The sequence below is a fragment of the Mauremys reevesii genome, linkage group 7 (genome assembly GCF_016161935.1).
Source record: "Mauremys reevesii isolate NIE-2019 linkage group 7, ASM1616193v1, whole genome shotgun sequence".
Taxonomy (NCBI): domain Eukaryota; kingdom Metazoa; phylum Chordata; order Testudines; family Geoemydidae; genus Mauremys; species Mauremys reevesii.
The window spans coordinates 56,492,400-56,515,177 of NC_052629.1; the positions used below are offsets into that span (position 1 = coordinate 56,492,400).

At 43.3% G+C, this 22,778-nt stretch overlaps 1 protein-coding gene across 2 annotated transcripts in view; it reads right to left on the reverse strand.

Moving 5' to 3' along the window:
- The window catches only part of LOC120409261 (pulmonary surfactant-associated protein D-like), a 34,513-nt gene extending 17,872 nt beyond the window's left edge, over positions 1-16,641 (reverse strand). The window contains exons 1-4 of one of the 2 annotated variants that reach the window (XM_039547012.1): positions 16,608-16,641; positions 15,022-15,234; positions 885-1,001; positions 137-244 (exon numbers count right to left, since the gene is read on the reverse strand). In XM_039547012.1, coding sequence (XP_039402946.1) covers positions 137-244; positions 885-1,001; positions 15,022-15,223 — 427 coding nt within the window. In that variant the 5' untranslated portion in view covers positions 15,224-15,234; positions 16,608-16,641. Of the gene's footprint in view, positions 1-136; positions 245-884; positions 1,002-15,021; positions 15,239-16,607 lie in introns of both variants that reach the window. The other variant, XM_039547011.1, reaches the window with a different exon arrangement.
- Positions 16,642-22,778: the final 6,137 nt, after the last annotated feature.

The following is a 22,778-nucleotide window of genomic DNA, read 5'->3' on the forward strand; positions in this document are numbered from 1 at the left end:
TTAGAGAAAGTTAAAGAAAATTGCACATGTTCAACTGCACAATAACCGACAATGATCTATTTCTGAATACTGTACAGCACCATTAGATTGGAAACAATTACTGGAGTGTACAGTACAGTCTAATGACACCACTTACCTCTTTCCCCTTTTACTCCTTTTTCGCCTGGTGAACCCTTATCCCCTTTTGGCCCAGAAGGGCCCGCATTGCCTGGGTTACCCTTCAAACCTGGGACTCCTTGCAATCCTGATGAAACAGGGTGAAAGGAAAATACGTGAAATGTTCATTTATATCATAACCCTACTAAAACTACTGTCTCTGCTGGGAAAGTGTTGGAATATTTTGCTAGCTGGCACCTGGTAGTGTGGGAAGTTAGGATGTTTAGGTTTCTAGGAGATAGTGTGGGAAACCTGGGATGTTTAGGTTTTTAGATTAGGTTAATCATAATAGGATAATAAATTTGAAGCTGTCTAGGATGATGTTGAAGTTATAGCAGTGCTTGTGTGTATTTTGTTAACCAATTGTATAAAGATGTATGCTGGAGAGAAATAAATGACTCTGTTACCAATCAAACTGATTGTTGAGCTCTGTCCACGTCCGCCATGCGACGCAACAGGAAAGATCCATTCTTTTTTTAATAATGCCTGACTCATTGCAACTTTGTGTATGGGCAATACATTGAGATGAACAGATTGAGAGTTGCTGACCAGGAATGTGATAACATACAATCAGTAGTCAATTCAATAATCAAAATTAGATTGCTCTTTTTGGTGCAAAATCCTTGACACTTTTTTTTTTGCAGAGAAAGGGAGTTCTGTTTGAAATTAGAGAATTTAAAATTAAAATTTAAAGTTAACCTTCCAGTCAAAATAATCATAGCTCTTACCTCTACCTCCAATATCTCCTTTTGTGCCTTTTTCTCCTGGTGAGCCCTTCCCTCCTACTAGTCCACCAGGGCCCATCTTTCCTGGGGGACCTTGTGACCCCTTTAATCCTTGCAATCCTAGTGTTGGCGCAAAAGAAAAATAATAGATTTAAAAAAGAAAAGCGAGTGAGCTGCAGGAGATTTGCAGGTGAATAGAATACGGTTTGTTAAATTAGGGCCAAATTCTGCTTGCAATTCATCTGCAATTCATCAGGGTGTAAATCAGGTAAGAACCTGCTCCTTGTAATCTATAATAAAATATAAAGTCTGGTGAGTGTCTATGGTCATGATTAGATTGCAATTTTAGTATCAGTTCATTAATTGTCCACCTCTTCCAACGTGTCAAGATGGTTTAATGATTTATTTCAGATTAAAATAATTGTAGCAGCAAATGGAAGACATGTTGAAAAGGGTGTTCACACTGCGGCAAGAGTCAAGATATGTAACAGAAATCCATCTTGTGTGAATCAAAGAAGAGAATATTCTCCTGTGTGTTTAAATAATCATGGCTCTAGGCGTGAGCAAATATAGCTAGGAAGTATTGGTTTAATATTCTTGCACATAACACCCACCAATCCATGCCCACTTTTATTTATGTATTCACGAAACTTGTGTTTTTATTCACAAAAATGGTAGAGGAGAGCAAAACCATTCCAAATACCGCCATGAATATATATTTGTAAGAGCATTCACAATGGAAAAGCTCCTGTGACTATTTTGAACAGCTCTTTTCATTATTCACACAGATTCGGTAAACAATTCATAATGTTCAAGGATAATTTGTGAACAAAATGAGGGGAGGAAGGGTGATTTCTGTTTACAAAACTGAAGTCACTCATGCAGGGATGGAAACGAAAACCAGGGGACTTACAGTTATAAACAAGCGATGCAAAATAATACCAAAGACTCAGAGACGAGTCTACAAATAAAACTTCGCAAAACTGGTCAGCGAGCAATTGCAAAAAATGAGCTAATGTACAAAAATTATGAACTCTTTGGCGACAACGTACAAATGGGAATAAGGACTAAATTGTTCAGCTACATTATTCACAATGAATAATACGACAGGTTCTTTTAGAAATCTATTGTAAATTAATTAATTCTCTTTTTATAATTTGTAACCAAATGAAATATTATTGAATGAGAAAGTAATCCTTCAGTGTAAACCTCGATATGGGAAACCTTTGTTAGTCCTGTAAACCATTTTTTTTCTAGCATGTATTCTGGGATTTATATTAGGAATTAGGTTATAATATTCTCCCCTAAGATTGGTTAATATTTCACAGACTATTTAACATAATATTTTATTATCTAATCATCCTCCAGCAGATCTAAACTTATATCCTGTTATTGCCTGCATATACATCCATTTTCCTCATCCATAACAATCCGCAAAAGAATTTCCAAGCACTCTATAAAAAAAAATCAATACATTTCCCCTCAACTTTAAGCAAAACAAAACGACACTTCACTAACTTCAAACTAAAAAACAACACATTAAACTATTTTCAAGCAAAAATATCAAAACAGCTTCCCTAACTAAACAACTTAACTAAAAGGTAAACAACCCCATACGCTAACGCCCTATTTTCTATATACATCCCAAACCCCTTAAAACCCATGGCAAAGGCAGCTCCAAGGGGCCCTCCATGCAGCAACATGGCAGCAAAACAAGCAGGTTTCCATTGCAAAGGGCCTCATGGCACCTCACCCATGCAATATTTATGGCAGCAGCATTCTGGCCAAGGCCAAGGCCTGGCTGCATTCCCATGATGCCTCCAGGCCTCTCTTCCCATTTCCCATCCACCCATTCTGGCCCACCCTGGCCTCTTCCAACTCTGCACCTCGCATCTTATCCTATGGCCTCTGTTCTATCTCCTCCTCACATCCTCCACTTTCATAACCAGTAACAATCAAACACTAAGCAAACATTCTCCTCTCAACCATAAACAAAATAAAAAACCAATAAACAGCAAAATAAAACATAAAAAAAACAAATAAAAAATATAAACATAAAAAATCAAAAAATTAATCCATAAAAACATAAAACCAACATAAAAACCAAAACATCAAAAACAAAACCCAACACAAATACACAAACCAAACACACATAAACCAAAACACCACAATATCTACAAAACAAAACACAAAATTCAAATTATTAATATTATGTACAGTCCTCTCATCATGTGTCAGGTAATCAAACTGACATTTATCCCACATAAAAACAAACATACACCATAAACACATTAACAAACAAAACAAACAATTCAAACACAACACAAAAACAAAAAACTAAAACAAATAAAACATAAATAACATATATAAACATAAAAAATACATTAAACAAAACAAAAAATACTATAAAATAACAACACAAACAATAAAAACAAAAACAAAAAAAAAAAAACTGGGCAATTAAATTAAACTTAAAAAATATAAAAAACCTATAAAGCTCTACTATAAAAACCAAAAAATAAAAAAAAAAAAAAATCAAACAATTTCAAAACAAAATTAAAATTACTTCTAATTACTTTAATTATAAACAAATCACAATTTTAAATTTCTTAAAAAATTAGCATTAAAAACAATTAAAAAAAAATACATATATATTAACATAGCAAATATAATTAAAATTATTATTAATACAATCAAATTAAAAACATCAATTATTGAATATACATTATAACACAATAAAACACAATAAAACAATTTCTTTTCTTACCACAAAATTTTTTACAAAAAATTTCAAAAAACACAATTATTTTTCTCTTTCAGCAAAATTACAAAATTATTTTTTCTTCCAACATTTTTCAACTTTACCTTATTAAGCAATTCTAAACTTACCTTTAAGTTAACTTTCTTTCAACTACACCTCAAGTTTCCCTGTTAGTTTCCAAGCTTGTTGTCTGTGTTGTACCATTTTCCAGCCCTCCTCTCTTATATTATTTTTCCACACGCTATGGCTTGGTTTCATCAAATATGGCCAATAAATATATAACACACAACAAATAACACAATCAGCACAATAAACACAAAAAACAAAAACTAAAATAGACTAACAACACATAAATACATACAAAAAAAAACAAAACAAAAAATTTAAAGCCATTAAGCCAAAATAACCCTAACTCTTTATGCCACAACAAAAAAATCCCAAAAGACTCAAATCAAAAAAAAAAAAAACTAAACAAAAAAAAAATGGGACAACAAAAAAAATAAAAACCCTAAAAAATTGGGGCAATTAATTCCACCATCATCCTCCCCCATTAACCCAAATAAATTCACCCCCCAGCTGCCGCACATCCCAACTGGGGGCACACAACAGTCAACTCAATGGTACTCAACCAAACTCACCATATCTCTCTACAAATATATCAATACAACCCCCAATCAATATAAATATCCATATGGCTCTTATCTGCTAGTGGGCTATCGAATGGCCAAACACTTCCAAGCCCAAAACAAGGCCATTCAAAATTCAAACTCAATCATTCAAAAGGCAATCAAAAGAAGTTTCAACCAACATAAGGATATATATCCATAACCTACCAATAATAAAAAATAAATATAAAAAACCAAAATATCATAAAAAAAATACATGCTAAAAAAAAAAATCCTCAAAAAAAATAATCAATTCCACATTTTCAGCAGATAATTCAAATTTCTTCCTGCCAGTGTTTAATTCAGTGTCTAATAGAGTTTCTTCTTCTTGTTGTTTTTTCTCAAATTTCTTCACTTTTCAAATCTTCAATGTCTTTTAGTTTTTTTTTCTTGACTTTGGCAAAATCAAACACGTGGTCATGGGGTTTTCTTTCCACCACCGGACAAGGGGAAATTTAACTTGACCTTACACCTTTAGCTGCTCTTGTCCTTTTAAAATTAAAAAAAAAAAAAAATTAGAAAAAAAATCAGTCAAAAAAATCAAATTGAAATGATCCTGATGTGAAGGGGTCAAAATGAAAAATCTCAGTCCAAAGGTGTTTGCAAAAAAAAAAATGGCAGCAGTATCTCTCTTGGGGGCAGCTCTTCCATACTCAGAAAGGAGACAGCTAACATTCCAGTCATGCTGCAGATTTTTTTGCTTTCCATTTATTTTTTTTTGTTTTTCTCAGCTCAGCTTTGTGGAGTGAGACAAATATGTCCTTGGAAAAAAAAAAAAAAAAATGAGCTGTCTTTAACTCATGCTGTTCTTTGCTTTTTTTCTTCCTTTAGCTTTTTAGCTTTGTTTAAAAACTGTCCTGCTGGCTTCTTTGTGCCAACTGTTGCTGCTCACATCAACGTCCCAGGCTCCCGGCTGCCAGGCTCCCAGGCCAGGACCAGCCTCGCCTCTCCAGACAACTCCTACAAACAACTTGCTTGCTTGTCCAAAACTCTGGGGCCAAGGGCCACACGGGCTCCGCTCTGCCACGGCGCACTCCAACCTTTTCTCCAGGGCTTGCTTCCTCGCCCACCTCCCTCCCCCCCCGAGCCCTCCCCGCAGCCCAGAGGAGCCTCCTCTCTCCTCTCTTCTCCTCTCTAAAGTAGCAGCAAGGGAAATTCTTTTCCCTGAAATTTCATAATGTTTTTCTTCCTTGTGTATTTTCTTCTTCTGTATTTTCTTCCTTACTTGACAGGGAGAAAGCTCTCGAAAGCCCTGAGTCACCGACTAAAGCTCCTGGAGTAGCCACTCCCAAACAGTTTTATCAAAGACTGTATTTGTTTTACGAAAGGTCCCTTCTCTGTGTCCCACCGCAGCGGCGGGGATATAATATATCAGAGGAGCCTCCTGCCGCTTCATAATGTGCAGCTTCTTTCTTCTGCTTATCTTTTTCCTGCTTGCTGATGCGGTTCTATCACCGCTCACCACCGCCGCTCCTTCGCCTCCCTCTCCTTGGGCGCCCCCTTCCTTCCTTCTCCTCCGCGGCTCCTCCGCCTGGAACAACAGGCAGGCCGGGGCCACCCACCGACTTTTTCAGCATTCGATACGAATCACGCCAGATAGGCACTCCGCCCTCTGGCTCGCTCTCCTGGCGTTCTGGCTCGGGCTCAGGCTCCCGACTATCATGATTCGAATCAAAAATCACGCTGGGTCACCATTTGTTGCGTCTCGGTGCCTGCCGAGCGGCATGAAAAAAGCTCAGTCAGTTCATTCAATTCATTTATTTCTTATTTCTTCTCCCATCATTCATTCATTTATACAATTAGTAGCAAGCAATTAATTAATAATAATTGGTTAAAGGTACACACAAGCACAGCTATAATTGGCTATTATTTAACATCAACCTCCAACTTATTTATTATTTATATATTCCTCCCCAGCAGATAAGAACGAGCCTCATCCTTGAGACTTGCATGTCAGTTTCCCACACTCTTATGCAAAACAATCCGACACTAGGTAATCATGCAAACTAAAGAGTAATACCCTACAACGTATCTTGATGGAGCTCTTGCTAAAGCGAATTGATCTGAGGTAAGGGGCAGGTAGAAAGGAAAGTGTTTTTAATTTTAAATATTCAGTGTAAATAAGACTTCTCCAAAAAGAAATACCACAGTCAAATTCTCTGCTTTATTTTACTGTGGGAACTCTAACTCACCCAAAAGAGTATTTACCCATGTGAATGGTCCCACTGAAGTGAATCTAGCCCCAATTGAGCGTTTATATTCATCATGCAGATTTTCCCTTGTTTGACCCTCTCTCCTCCTCAAACTTCTGGATATTTTTGGGAAAGAAAATTTAGAAAATTTTCAGGTTTTTTTGTTTGTTTGTTTGGGGTTTTTTTTGAGCCAGAGAGTTAATCTACATTTATTTTTGTAGTTTGATTTTTTTCTGAGGAAAATTGCATTTTAAAAATCTGTTTCTGAGCCATGTCTAGCAGTAACAACTTTCAGTCACTACCAACCCAAGCCAGATATCAAATTGGTGATCCAGAGATGAAAGGTTCTACAGCACTTCATCTACCCCAGAGGCATCCAGTCCTATATAGTAAGAGGTTTCATTCTGAATATGAACAGTACTGTCAGCTCTATCCCAGCCTTCAGTAATTACAAGTAGGAACATAAGGACCTTCAGGTTTTACATACCATATGATTAGCTGCATCTTTTTGTACAAGTTTTACAGAGCTAAATGCGAACAGGGGCTGCTAACAGGAAGTTTCGCAAGGTAGTTTGGAAGGGGAGTGTGAAGGGCGGCAAGGGTCCCTTGCTGTTTTTTAAAACTATAAACTAAACTACATTCAAAACTCCTTGATTTAAATAAAACCCTTTCATTAACTAGGAGACCACACAGGCAGAAGCCCAACAGCAGAGTCGGGGCTATCCAGTTTATTGCCCTGAGTGTACCATGTATGATTGGGTGGAGTATGTTTGCCTGCCTGGCGCGAAGGTTCGGATCTCTCTAGGCATCTGGATAGACTTGTGTAGTGTTGGGGAGGAGCCAGTGGTCGTGGTACATGTAGGTACCAATGACATAGGGAAGGGTAGGAGAGACGTCCTGAAGGGCAAATTTAGGCAGCTAGGGAAGAGACTGAAATCCAGGACCTCTATGGTGGCATTCTCAGAAATGCTTCCAGTTCCACGCACAGGGCCAGGTAGGCAGGCAGAGCTTCAGCATCTCAGGGTACGTCTACACTACGGGATTATTCCGAATTTACAGAAACCGGTTTAGTAAAACAGATTGTATAAAATCGAGTGCCCGCGGCCACACTAAGCACATTAATTCGGTGGTGTGCGTCCAAGGTCCTAGGCTAGCGTCGATTTCTGGAGTGTTGCACTGTGGGTAGCTATTCCATAGCTATCCCATAGTTCCCACAGCCTCCCCCACCCCTTGGAATTCTGGGTTGAGTTCCCAGTGCCTGATGGGGAAAAAATCATTGCCGCGGATGGTTCTGGGTACAGCCTCACCCCTCCATCCCTGAAAGCAGCAGACAACCGTTTCGCGCCTTTTTTGCTTTGTGAACTGTGCAGACGCCATAACACAGCAAGCATGGACCCTGCTCAGCTCAATACTGCAATCGTGGATGTTTTAAACACCTCGCGCACTCTCGTGCAGTCTATGGTGAACCAGGACCTTCAAACCGAGGCGAGGAGGAGGCGGATACAGCAGCGCGGCGATGACAGTGATGAGGACGTGGACACAGAATTCTCTCAAACCGCGGGCCCCTGCACTTTGGAGATCCTGATGGTAATGGGGCAGATTCTATCCAATGAACGCCGATTTTGGGCCTGGGAAACATGCACTGACTGGTGGGACCGCATTGTGTTGCAGGTGTGGGACGATTCGCAGTGGCTGCAAAACTTTCGCATGCATAAGGGCACTTTCATGGAACTTTGTGACTTGCTTGCCCCTGCCCTGAAACGCCATAATACCAAGATGAGAGCAGCCCTCACAGTAGAGAAGCGAGTGGCGATAGCCCTGTGGAAGCTTGCAACGCCAGACAGCTACCGGTCAGTCGGGAATCAATTTGGAGTTGGAAAATCTACTGTGGGGGCTGCTGTGATGCAAGTAGCCAAAGCAATCACTAAGCTGCTGCTACGAAAGGTTGTGACTCTGGGAAACGTGCAGGCCATAGTGGATGGCTTTGCTGCACTGGGATTCCCTAACTGTGGGGGTGCGATAGATGGAACCCATATCCCTACCTTGGCACCGGAGCGCTAGGGCACCCAGTACGTAAACCGGAAGGGGTACTTTTCAATGGTGCTGCAAGCACTGGTGGACCACAAGGGACGTTTCACCAACATCCATGTGGGATGGCCAGGGAGGGTTCATGACGCTCGCGTCTTCAGAAGCACTACTCTGTTTAAATGGCTGCAGCAAGGGAATTACTTCCCAGAACAGAAAATAACAGTTGGGGATGTTGAAATGCCTGTCGTTATCCTGGGGGACCCAGCCTACCCCTTGATGCCATGGCTCATGAAGCCATACACAGGCAGCCTGGACAGTGGTCAGGATCTGTTCAACTACAGGCTGAGCAAGTGCAGAATGGTGGTAGAATGTGCATTTGGCCGTTTAAAGGCGCACTGGTGCACATTACTGACTCGCTCAGACCTCAGCCAAACCAATGTCCCCTATGTTATTGCTGCTTGCTGTATTCTCCACAATCTCTGTGAGAGTAAGGGGGAGACCTTTATGGCGGGGTGGGAGGCTGAGGCAAATCACCTGGCCGCTGATTACGCGCAGCCAGACACCATGGAGATTAGAAGAGCACACCAGGAAGCGGTGCGCATCAGAGAAGCTTTGAAAACGAGCTTCATCACTGGCCAGGGTACGGTGTGATTGCTGTGTTTGTTGATGAACACCCACCCCCCTTGGTTGACTCATTCCCTGTAAGCAACTCCCCCTCCCCCTTCGAGTACAGCTTACTTATGCAAATAAAGTCACTATAGTTTAAAAATCATGAATTCTTTATTAATTCATTATAAAAAGAGGGAGAGAAGTAAGGGTGTGGTTTGGGAGGAGGATAGGAGGGATGGAGAAGGCCACTAAAAAAATTTCACAGTAATGACAGCCTTCTGGTTGGGCTGTCCACGGGGGTGGAGTGGGCGGGTGCACGGAGCCTCCCCACACGCGTTCTTACACGTCTGGGTGAGGAGGATGTGGAACATGGTAAGGGTTGAGCGTGGTTATACAGGGGCTTCAGCGGCACTCTGTGATCCTGCTGCCATTCCTGAAGCTCCACCAGACGCCGGAGCATGTCAGTTTGATCACGCAGCAGCCCCAGAGTTGCATCCCGCCACCGCTGATCTTCCTGCCGATCTTCCTGCCACCACCTCTCATCTCGGGTGTCCCTCCTGTCCTCACGTTCACTGGCATCTTTCCTGTAATTTGATACCACCTCCTTCCACTCATTCAGATGAGCTCTTTCCTTGCGTGTAACTTCCATAATATCCGAGAACATTTCATCTCGCGTCTTCTTTTTCCTCCGCCTTATCTGGGCTAGCCTTTGGGATGGAGTAGGGAGGCTTGAAAAATTTGCAGCTGCATGAGGGAGAGAAGTATTTAAAAAGATACATTTTACAGAACAATGGTTATACTCTTTCACAGCGAACAGCACTATTCACCTTACATAGCACATGTGATTTCCCTACAAGGTCGCATTTTTCATCTTAATACTGAGTGCCTGCAGCTCTGGGGTTACAGATCTCACAGACACAGGTCTGGGCATCAGAATTCAGCTTGCATGTGGCCATGGTAAGCCACTGTCTTTCGGCTTCTGCAATGATTTACCTCTCCCCCCAACGCATGGCTAATACCATGCTAGCTCCCTGCTAATCAGCACCCTTCCCCCCCACCACTGCGTGGCTGGTAGCTGGGAAGATCCCCGCTGACCAAACGCGAAAAAGATCATTGGCATTTCACTCCTCCCCTCCCCCCGCTTGGCTACATGCTGGAAAGGATTTTTTTTTAAGCTGCTGCAGTCCACGAACCCAGTAGGAAAATGGCCATCCCCCTTACTTAAATTCCTGATTTTCAACCAGGTTACCCTGAACGATATCACTTTGCTGAGGATAACACAGTGAGATAAATAACGGGTGCTTCTTGAATGCCAGCAATCACCGGGACCATACGCAGCTATGCTTTGCCATGCAATGATACCTGATTACTTGCTACATGCATGGCGTGGTAAAGTGTCCTACCATGGTGGACGGAACAAGGCTGCCTTGCCCAGAAACCTTCTGCAAAGGCTTCTGGAGTACCTCCAGAAGCGCTTCATTGAGATGTCCCTGGAGGATTTCCGCTCAATCCCCGGACATGTTAACAAATTTTCTAAGTAACTATACTGTCTGCGAATGCATCCCAAGTCCTCAGGGCAAATCAATCATTAAAAAACGCTTGCTTAAAAAACAATGTTTGATATTTGCAAAGGTACACTCACCAGAGGTCCCTTCCATGGCTTCATTGTCTGGGATAGTGGCTTGGGAGGGTAATTCCGTCAGGGTGAGAAAAAGCTCCTGCCTGTTGGGGCTCATGGAGTGCTGTGTGCTCTCTGCTAGCTCGTCCTCCTCTTCTTCATCGTCATCTTCCCCGTCCACATAATCCTCAGCCATGGCAGAGATTACAACCCCCACCTCGGAATCCACGGACAGGGGTGGGGTACTTGTGGCGCAGCCCCCTAAAATTGCATGCAGCTCAGCGTAGAAGCGGCATGTTTTTGGCCCTGCCCCGGACCTTCCGTTTGCTTCTTTGGTTTTCTGGTAGGCTTGTCTGAGCTCCTTAACTTTCACTCTGCACAGCACTGAGTCCCTGCTGTGGCCTTTATCCATCATAGCCTTAGAAATTCTTTCAAATACTTTTTCATTTCGTCTTTTGGAACGCAGTTCTGTTAGCACTGAATCCTCTCCCCATATAGCGATCAGATCCAGTACCTCCCGTGCAGTCCATGCTGGGGCTCTTTTTCGATTCTCAGGAGACTGCATTGTTACCCGTGCAGATGAGCTGTGCGTGGTCACCTGTGCTGATGAGCTCTCCACGCTGGGGAAGCAGGAAATGAATTTCAAAAGTTCGCGGGGCTTTTCCTGTTTATCTGGCCAGTGCATCAGAGTTCAGAATGCTGTCCAGAGCGGTCAGTGGTGCACTGTGGGATACCGCCCGGAGGCCAATACCGTTGATTTGCGGCCACACTAACCCTATTCCGATATGTTAATCCCGATATTAGCGCTACTCCTCTCGTCGGGGAGGAGTACAGAAACCGATTTAAAGAGCCATTAAAATCGATATAAGGGGCCTCTTAGTGTGGACGGGTGTGGCATTAAATCGGTTTAACGCTCGTAAAACCGGTTTAAACGCGTAGTGTAGACCAGCCCTCAATGCGTGGATGAGATGATGGTGTAGAGAGGAGGAGTTTAGATTCATTAGGAATTGGGGAAACTTTTGGGATGCGAGAGCCTATACAGGAAGGATGGGCTCCACCTAAACCAAAGTGAAACCAGACTGCTGGCACTTAACATTAAAAAGGTTGCAGAGCAGTTTTTAAACTAGGAGATGGGGGAAAGCTGACTGCTGCAGAGGAGCATGTGGCTCAGACAGAGACTTCTCTTAGGAGAGTCTATTGATAGAGATTCTCCAGGTTCTAGTCAGGAGCAGAGGATGGAAGAGGATAATATAAGGGCCAGATCAGACAAGAAACATTCACATAAAGAATTGGACACATCAGAAAAGGGCAGACAAATAAACAGTGACATATTTTTAAAGTGCTTGTACACAAATGCTAGAAGTCTAAATAATAAGATGGGTGAACTAGAGTGCCTTGTGATAAAGAAGGATATTGATATAATAGGCATCACAGAAACATGGTGGACTGAGGACAATCAATGGGACACAATCATTCCGGGTACAAAATATATCGGAAGGACAGAACAGGCAAGGGGGGGGGGAGAGGAAGGGGGTGGCACTGTATGTGAAAGAAAATGTAGAATCAAATGAAGCAAAAATCTTAAGTGAATCCACATGTTCCATAGAATCTCTATGGATAGTAATTTCATGATCTAATAAGAATATAACATTAGGGATCTATTATTGACCACCTGACCAGAACAGTGATAGTGATGATGAAATGCTAAGGGAAATTAGAGAGGCTATTAACATTAAGAACTCAATAATAGTGAGGGATTTCAATTATCCCCATATTGACTGGGAACATGTCACCTCAGGATGAAATGCAGACACAAAATTTCTTGATACTTTAAATGACTGCTTCTTGGAGCAGCTGGTACAAGAACTCACAAGGGGAGAGGCAACTCTAGATTTAGTCCTGAGTGGAGCACAGGAGTTGGTCCAAGAGGTCACTATAGCAGGACCGCTTGGAAATAGTGACCATAATATAATAACATTTAACATCCCTGTGGTGGGAAGAACATCTCAACAGCCCAACACTGTGGCATTTAATTTCAAAAGGGGGAACTATGCAAAAATGAGGGGGTTAGTTAAACAGAAATTAAAAGGTACAGAACAAGTTGCATGGGCGCTTTTTAAAGACACCATAATAGAAGCCCAACTTAAATGTATACCCCAAATTAAGAAAAACAGTAAAAGAACTAAAAAAGAGCCACCGTGGCTTAACAAGCATATAAAAGATGCAGTGAGATAAAAAGGCTTCCTTTAAAAAGTGGAAGTCAAATCCTAGTGAGGTAAATAGAAAGGAGCATAAACACTGCCAAATTAAGTGTAAAAATGTAATAAGAAAAGCCAAAGAGGAGTTTGAAGAACAGCTAGCCAAAAACTCAAAAGGTAATAACAAAATATTTTTTAAAGTACATCTGAAGCAGGACGCCTGCTAAACAACGAGTGGGGCCCCTGGATGCTCAAGATACAAAAGGAGCACTTAAAGACGATAAAGCTATTGCGGAGAAACTAAATGGATTCTTTGCTTCAGTCTTCACAGCTGAGGATGTTAGGGAGATTCCCAAATCTGAGCCGGCTTTTGTAGGTGACAAATCTGAGGAACTGTCACAGATTGAAGTGTCACTAGAGGAGGTTTTGGAATTAATTGATTAACTTAACATTAACATGTCACCGGGACCAGATGGCATTCACCCAAGAGTTCTGAAAGAACTCAAATGTGAAGTTGCAGAACTATTAACTAGGGTTTGTAACCTGTCCTTTAAATCGGCCTCTGTACCCAATGACTGGAAGATAGCTAATGTAATGCCAATATTTAAAAAGGGCTCTAGAGGTGATCCCAGCAATTACAGACTGGTAAGTCTAACGTTGATATCAGGCAAATTAGTCAAAACAATGATAAAGAATAAAATTGTCAGACACATAGAAGAACATAAATTGTTGGGCAAAAGTCAACATGTTTTCTGTAAAGGAAAATTGTGTCTTACTAATCTATTAGAGTTCTTTGAAGGGGTCAACAAACATGTTGACAAGGGGGATCCAGTGAACATATTGTACTTAGATTTCCAGAAAGCCTTTGACAAGGTCCCTCTCCAAAGGTACTTGCGTAAATTAAGTTGTCATGGGATAAGAGGAAAGGTCCTTTCATGGATTGAGAACTGGTGAAAAGACAGGGAATGAAGGGTAGGAATAAATGGTAAATTCTCAGAATGGAGAGGGGTAACTAGTGGTGTTCCCCAAGGGTCAGTCCTAGGACCAATCCTATTCAACTTATTCATAAATGATCTGGACAAAGGGGTAAAAAGTGAGGTAGCAAAGTTTGCAGATGATACTAAACTGCTCAAGATAGTTAAGATCAAAGCAGACTGTGAAGATCTTCAAAAAAATCTCACAAAACTAAGTGATTGGGCAACAAAATGGCAAATGAAATTTAATGTGGATAAATGTTAAGTAATGCACATCGGAAAAAATAACCCCAACTATACATACAATATGATGGGGGCTAATTTATCTACAACAAATCAGGAAAAAGATCTTGGAGTCATCGTGGATAGTTCTCTGAAGATGTCCATGCAGTGTGCAGAGGCGGTCAAAAAAACCCAGGATGTTAGGAATCATAAAAAAGGGGATAGGGAATAAGAAGGAGAATATATTATTGTCCTTATATAAATCTATGGTATGCTCACATCTTGAATACTGTGTACAGATGTGGTCTCCTCATTTCAAAAAAAAGATATGCTGGCACTAGAAAAGGTTCAGAGAAGGGCAACTAAAATGATTAGGGGTTTGGAATGGGTTCCATATGAGGAGAGATTAAAGAGGCTAGGACTTTTCAGCTTGGAAAAGAGGAGACTAATGAGGGATATGATAGAGGTATATAAAATCGTGAGTGATGTGGAGAAAGTAGATAAGGAGAAGTTATTTACTTATTCCCATAATACAAGAACTAGAATAAATTAATGGAGGTTAAGCCCATTAATGGCTATTAGCCAGGATGGGGTAAGAAATGGTGTCCCTAGCCTCTGTTTGTCAGATGGTAGAGATGGATGGCAGGAGAGAGATCACTTGATCATTACCTGTTAGGTTCACTCCCTCTGGGGCACCTGGCATTGGCCACTGTCGGTAGACAGGATACTGGGCTGAATGGACCTTTGGTCTGACCCAGTATGGCCGTTCTTATGTTTGTAGGAAGCATCTTTTAAAGGAGAAATGGTTGAAAAATAATACCAGACAGACGTGTGAATAGTAAGCATAACATTAGGAAGTAAATATTTCTATACCTTGACTTCCCTTTTCTCCTTTAGGGCCTTCCTTCCCATCTCTTCCATCTCTGCCTGGTAATCCGTTCTGAGCAGGTCCACATACAACTATTGCACATACATTTGGATCCCATTTTTGAACACTCTGGCTTGGACTTGCAGTGGATGTTTTTAGCGGGGATATTCCCAGAGCAAAAGTGATCAGTGTTGGAAGCAGCAGCATTGTTCAGGTGTCTAACTTATCGAAAAAAATCACAATTACCTTATCGAAAAAAATCAGAAGCATTTTGACTCCATGAAATCAGTTTATAATTTGAAGTGCAAACTGATTAAACAAAGAAATGCTCAATGCCTACATTCTAGTTCATTTATCCTGGTTCGTCATTATTTTACAAAAAACATCAGTGCTCATGGAAAAAACTGTATTAAATTCTGTACACATCTTAATTAAACTTTTTTTTAAAGTTTGTCCTTTTTTAAATTATTCACCATGCAAAACCAGAACGAACTAAATTTAAGACCTATCATACCATCCACTATTTAAGTGTTTGCAAACACTTGGGCCCTGATCCTGTTCCTTATTCCATGTGGCTGGGCACGCATGTGGTTCCCCACTGCAGTCAATGGGGCTCCAGGTAGGTGGAGAGGTCCTCCTGTGCAGAATATATCTGCTGGACCAGGCCATAATTCTTAAGATTTAAGTGAGCAGAGCAACTGTTTTTCTAGACAGTGAAGTGGGTTGAGCCCTGCTCAGGTGCACTGTGCATGCTGGGGAAGTGGGCACCCAGGCTGGACAGGATTGCTGTCCTTGTAATTCAGGACACAACTGCAGTCCTGGTCACACAAATGTTGATGTGGGCAGGGGCTGCTTTGGAGGATTTAGGAAAGGGTCAGAGTCATGGCTCTTTCCCCCACATCGGCCAGCAGAAAGGGTTCCAAAGAGCACATGCTGCACCCTGTTCAAAGGTAGCTCAGTGACCATAGTTCCCTTGTGGTCTTGCATCAATTGTGCCTGCTAAAACATAATGGCCCCAAGAATCTCCTGCTGAGCCACTACCCTTTAAACAGGCTGGGCCATAAAGTGACAATTGGGCCCTTAACATTCGGGGATTGATGGTTAACATAGTGCATTTCTCCCTTTTTGCTAAATACCCAGTTACAGAAAAATATCAGAAGAGATCAAAGGTTTGATTTGTTCAGAAAGGCACTGAACTAAAAGCCAGCTGATAAACAGTGTATTTTAGTAATTGGCAGCCAAGAAATTAACAAACATACCAGAATTGGCTTCTTTTGTACATACATTTCACCCAAGCATGAAAAGGGTTAACTAAGCACTGACAGGTTTCTCTGAAATGGTTAAAATCAAACCTAGAAGTACACCATCTGTTTAATAAGCAAGAGATGCATTACTCAGATTCATTTAATACAATGTGACCCTCTATATTAAATTTCAACCTCATATATGGTAGAAGTATTCAGAGTGTTACATAATATTCCATAAATATTTTAATATAAACAAAATATAAATTTTGCTACATGCTGAATGCAACTTAATCATTAAAGGACAGAATTAAACGTAACAGCATTGCTGATATCCAGTCACTTACTCCGTAATTTCTGGTGCTCTACAGAGGCATTACAGGAATGCTTTAATAAGAGTTCAACTCTCCATTTATATGGTATGCAATGAGTAACATGACGTCCCAGTTCTCATCCGTATCACATTACAGTAAACAGAGTTTTAGATTTGCTAAAGAACATTTCAACATTCTAGTTTATTTTGAAACATTGGTGATAGGGAAGGCCAGGTACAAGAAAGGGATTTCCCACAAATGCAAAACAAAGGGAAGTTGGAACTAATCTGGCCTAAGAGACTGCAGGACAGAATCCAAGCCCATACACTAATCTCACCTCTCGAATATTTGGCAATCTTAGAAAAAGTGTGTGCAGTTTATAGCTCAGCACAGTTTAAGCCTGTGCAAACTGCACATGCTGGGTATGATCAAAAGGCCAAGGAAATTGTCAGGCTGTGGATCAGAGTCATGCAGGGGATAACCTGGATCTCACTACATTTAGCAGTGTGACAGGGGGCCTCTACTCACTGCAGGATGGCACCACCTCCTGAGTGTTCTGGGGATTAGCTCTGTGCAGCCAATGCCCCTTCCTTTTCCTTCTGCTCTGTGGCCCTCCTCTTGCTCCAGGAACTGCAGCGTCCTCTTCATGACTTGGCCCTCCGTCCAGGTCACTCAGTGGTTTCCCCTTCTGGGGGAGATGTGCATCAAAGTTCCTGCTCTCCAGCAGTCTCAGGCACTCCTCCCATTCACTGACCCAGGTGCCACTCCTTCAGTGGCTGGCAGGGGAACCTGGGCCCACCCTCTACTCCGGGTTCTGGCTCAGGGACCCTCTACACAGCAGCCAAGGCCTTTCCCTGAGCCCCTTTTTGCTCTGAGCGCCGGGGCTTTATACAGGCCCCTCCTCTTCCTTCACAGGTCAGCTTCCTCCCAGATAGCTCCCTCATTGGCTGCTTAACTGGCTGATTGGACCCATGTGGCCTAACTCACTTCTGTCAGGGTCCGTGCAGGGAGTACACCCGTCACAAGCAGTAAAGCCAATGTCTAAAATTTACACAGAAAGGAAAGGATCTAAATAATCTCTGCAATATACTGAGCTCAAATCACCTTCTTTTCAATAAATGGTATATATCAGAGCTCTTCTCGTACCATGCATTTTTGTCTCAAACAAATGGACACTATGCAAGCAATTTCCCACTGCATATTTTCAAGAAGCAATGGCCTCCTTATTTCTGGAGATGGTTGGTTGGTTGAGAAGATTTAAAAAACTCTCTGGACCCTTCAACCATTTCTTGAATCAAACAGGAAAAAAATAGTTTTAAAAAAGTTCTGAAAGGTTTGGATAGGGCTTTATTATTTCTGGGCAGGGCCACAATCGGAAGTGTCACACCAGTCTAAGAATGCCATCCCCATGTGATGATGCTCATGGGGAGAAGTGCCACTCTGCAGACCCAAGAGGTGCGGACTGCTTGGATAAGCATCCCAACATTTGTATGCTTCTCTGAACCACACAGGGCCGGCTTCAGGTTTTCTGCCGCCCCAAGCGGCAAAACAAAACTGTGATAGCGCGATTGCACCACTCCACTCTTCGGGGGGCAATTCGGCAGTAGGTCCTTCGCTCTGATAGCGACTGAGGGACCCGCCGCCGAATTGTTGCCGAAGACCTGGACGTGCCACCCAATAGTAGCTGGAGTGCTGCCTCTTGGTATTGGCCACCCCAAGCACCTGCTTCCTTAGCTGGTTCCTGGAGCTGGCCCTGGAACCACACCCATCTTCAGACTCCTTAGAGGTTTCCTCATTACTGTCTACTGCATTAGTAGTCTTCAGTGACACAGACTAAGATACTTTTCCCGGACATCTCTTGTAGGGGTCTCTCCGTACTGTCTAGCAGAGCAAGGAGAACACTGGTGAGGTTTGGCTTTTTGTAAATTTCACACACAATTTTCTCAGGTCCCCCACACAAACCAAAATTAATTATTTTTAATTATTTGGCTGATTTATAGCCCTGTTTGTCAAAAATGGTCAGAGCGGAACAATTTAGTTATTGTAAATACATTGTGTTATCACCCAATAGTCATAGACTGTATTGTACTTCTACAATGCCTTCCAACCAAGCATCTTCTAGTTGCTTTACAAGCAATAAAGAATTAATCCTCAAGACATCTCTGTGAGTATTTTCTCTGTTTTATGAAAGGCTCAAGTCAAGGTTTTCAACCAAAGTAACCTGCTAAATCAGTAGGCTGCTAAATCAGTGACATGATTTTCAGAAGTGCTGGGCATCCGAGATTATCAAAACTCATGTGTGATTTTGGGTGCTCAACTTGAGACACCTTAAAGTGGCCTGATTTTCAGGCAGTGGGATGCTCAGCACTTGCTGAAAAACAAGGCCCTTAAAGGTGTCTCAGGTTGGGTACTTAAAACTCAAAACATCCAAAAATCACTCATAACTTTGACAAGTTTGACCACAGTTGTTCTCATTGAGAGCGCTGTTGAATGCTCAGTACTTTTGAAAATTCAGGGTGCCTAAATGTGGATTTAGGTTGCTGCTTTTAAAAATCATGGTTTTTAAACATCATACCCACATTAAAACATAACATCTATGGTGGCTCTAGGAATACATCCCTAGATCTCAATCCCCACGGTTATTTAAACGCAAAAGCATCTTTCCTCTCATGAGAAATCTTTTCAACTGAATTGCTTTGACTTTCTAATCGTACATCCAATAATCACAGACTACTTTGAAGCTTTGTGATAATCTTGAGTAAACTTATGCACTCATAGAAAATAAGGTGCATGCATGAATTTGTTAACAATGCTATCCAGAGGACAAATAAGAGAATTTGCACCAGTAACAAAACAAATGGAAAGAGGAACTGACGTGGCTTAAAAATAATTACTGTACAGAACCCAAGTACATGTGCTAGTCTGACCCCTTGAATATTTGGCAAGCTTTGAAAAAGAGGGTTGCATAATTTATAGCTAATGGTACAAAGTGCACATATATTTTTTGTTTGCTTGTTTTATTTGTTTTCTCTAACTAATTCCATTCTCTTTTCTTCAGAGAGTCTGAGGTTGAGATGCCAGTTGAAAACAGATCCTAGTTTTGCCAATTATTAGAAAACAAGTAGCAAAAAAATGATACCACTAGCTAAGACCATATGGGCAGAATTAAACAGGATAAATACAAACCCACTATATGTTAGATTCAAATAATGCTACTCTCACAAGACTAATTTCCACAAAATGGCCCTCTGGCAATCCCAGGCAACATAAAGGTAGTTCTAATTAGACAGTACAGTATATGAAACCCAATACGTACAAGTTCCCTGAAGACAATTTTTAGAGTAATCTGTCTCTGTCTCTTAGGCCTGGTCTACACTAGGACTTTAATTCGAATTTAGCAGCGTTAATTCGAACTAACCGCTCAACCGTCCACACCAGGAAGCCATTTAATTCGAACTAGAGGGCTCTTTAGTTCGAATTTGGTACTCCACCCCGGCAGGTGGAGTAACGCTAAATTCGACATGGCTAGCTCGAATTAGGCTAGGTGTGGATGCAAATCGAACTTAGTAGCTCCGGAAGCTATCTCACAGTGCACCACTCTGTTGACACTCTGGACAGCAGTCCGAGCTTGGATTCTCTGGCCAGCCACACAGGAAATGACCCGGGAAAATTTGAATTCATTTTCCTGTCTGGGCACTTTGAATCTGACGTCCTGGCTGGACATCGGGGCGAGCTCCGCAGCACCTGCAACGATGCAGAGCTCTCCAGCAGAGGAGTCCGGGCAATCCCAGAATAAAAAGAGGTCCCCAGCATGGACTGACCGGGAAGTCATGGATCTGATCGCTGTGTGGGGCGAGGAGTCTGTGCTCTCGGAGCTGCGCTCCAGCAAGCGGAATGCAAAGACCTTCGAGAAGGTCTCGAAAGCCATGAAAGACAAAGGATACAGCTGGGATGCGATGCAGTGCCACGTGAAAGTCAAGGACCTAAGACAAGGGTATCAAAAAGTCAGAGCGGCAAACGGACGCTCCGGAGCCAAGCCCCAGACATGCCGCTTCTACGAGGCACTGCATGCCATTCTAGGTGGGTCTGCCACCACTGCCCCACCAGTGACGGTGGACTCCGAGGACGGAATAGTGTACCGGGACAGTTCCTCCTCAATGTTCGCCGATGGGGAAGATAAGGAATGGTCTTTGGAGGATGGCGCAGGCGACAGAGAACCCACTCCCGCTTTCCCTGACAGCCAGGATCTCTTCATCACCCTCACAGAGATCCCCTACCAACCGTCCCCGCCCGTTAACCTGGACTCAGAATTAGGGGAAGGATCAGGCGGTAAGTGCTACAAACAGGGAAACATTTATTTTTTAAAAAACAGGTATATAAAAAATAGAAATACTATATAAAAATTTTTAAATCTCAAACTATACAAAAAGTAGGTCCACACATATAGGAATAGAGCAATAATCCTCTTGGGACAGTTCAAAAAAGCTCTCAGAGAGCAGATCGAAAAGCCTCCGCAGGAAGTTCCTGGGGAGAGGTGCCTTATTGGGTGCTCCGTGGAAGCACACTCTTCCGCGCCAGGCCATCCTAATGTAAAGGGGAATCATCGCCTCCACAAGCATGGCAGCATATGGTCCTGGTCTGTGCAGGGCTTCTCTTAGCATCCGCTCTCTCTGACTCCGAGTGACACGCCTCAGGGTAATGTCGTTCTGGAAGTGCTGCATCTAATTAGGGCAATTAGTGTACTGTTACTATTGTGAATGGTAGACTTTTACTTTGCATAAGAATGACCCTCGCTTAACAGCCACGTGTTGGAGGCCACAGAGGAAAAGCATACAGTGATCTTTCCCGTGCACTGCCGGGAGGGGCTGGAACAGGGTCAGACTTTATGCTTTCCAGATTGCCTTTAGCGGGAGGGCACAGCTATCCATTAACTGTTAAGCAGACTCTACTGTAAGGCTTACCAGGACTGGCTGCTAGACGGATTCAGCTGTCCCTCCCCGCTTGGCGTATCTCCTGTGCAAGACCGCAACCACTGAAAGCGTATTCCGAAATCTCGAACTTGTCCTGAGATCTCGTGAGACTAGGTGCCCTGTATGGTCTTGTTCACAGAAACTGACTAGACTGTGTTCACTGTTCGCAAACATGTATCTGTTCAAGGAAATCACTTACTTTTTCCCATCACACAGCTTCGGCTCGGGCTCGGGGGGTTAATGGGTGCTAGAGCCGCAGCCGCCAAGCTTGGCCAGCGGCCGCTTCCTCCCCCCGCGGCAGTGGGAGCTGCAGCAGCGGCTGCTCCCAAGTCCCGCTGCCCAGGTGGGGAGAACAACCACCGCCTGGCCCTGCAGGCTGCCCCCTAGTCTCGCTCCAGGTACCGCGCCCGAATCCTGCCTGCTTGGGGCCAGGCCAGACTCACACTCACCCCAGCCCCGTGCTCCCCTGAGTCTCCCAGGCCTCCCTCCAGCGCTTGCGGAGGGAGGAGGAATCGGGGGTGGGGGATTTTTTTTTTTTGCTCTGTTGCCATTTTTTCCCCTCTGTCCCTGTCCCCCTCCCCCCATGTCCCGATATTTGACCTGGGTGATCTGGTCACCCTACCTGGACTGCTGCTGCTGCTGAGTGAGGGGTGGGGGGGGGCCTGCTGGCCAGCCCCCACTCCCCCATCTCTGGAGGGAGAAGCCAGGACCCCCCACACCACCACCACTACCACCTGTGAGGGTCCTTCCTGCCTGGCCACCAGGGCTGCTGGTGGAGGAGTTGTTGCTGCTGCTGCTGCTGGAGCTGTGTATGTCCCGGGGAGCTGCTGGAGCCTGGAGGAGGAGGAAGAGGACTGAGAAGACCACCGGCTGCTGGGGAGCACACAGAACTCTGAAGACCTCTGTGGAGGGGGCCACCAAAGACTGAGTAACTCTTTAACTGTACTCTAGTGGTGGGGGTTTAGACTGTGTTTGTGGGGTCACAGGGGGTGTGGTGTGGAGCCTGCCCCCTGGCCCAAAAAGAAGGGAAAGGGCCCCGCTAGAAAGACTAAGCCCTCCATGGCAGAGCCTGCCACCGCTGCCGCGGCCCCACCACCGGCCGCGGCGCACCTCCCCGCTGTCCCCTCCACCAGCTCTGCGGGTGCCCCTCCCTCGGCCCCCAGAGCGTACGCCCAGGTGGTGGCGGCCCCCCTGCCCACCGCTACGTCATCTCCCCCGACCGCCGCCTCCGCCA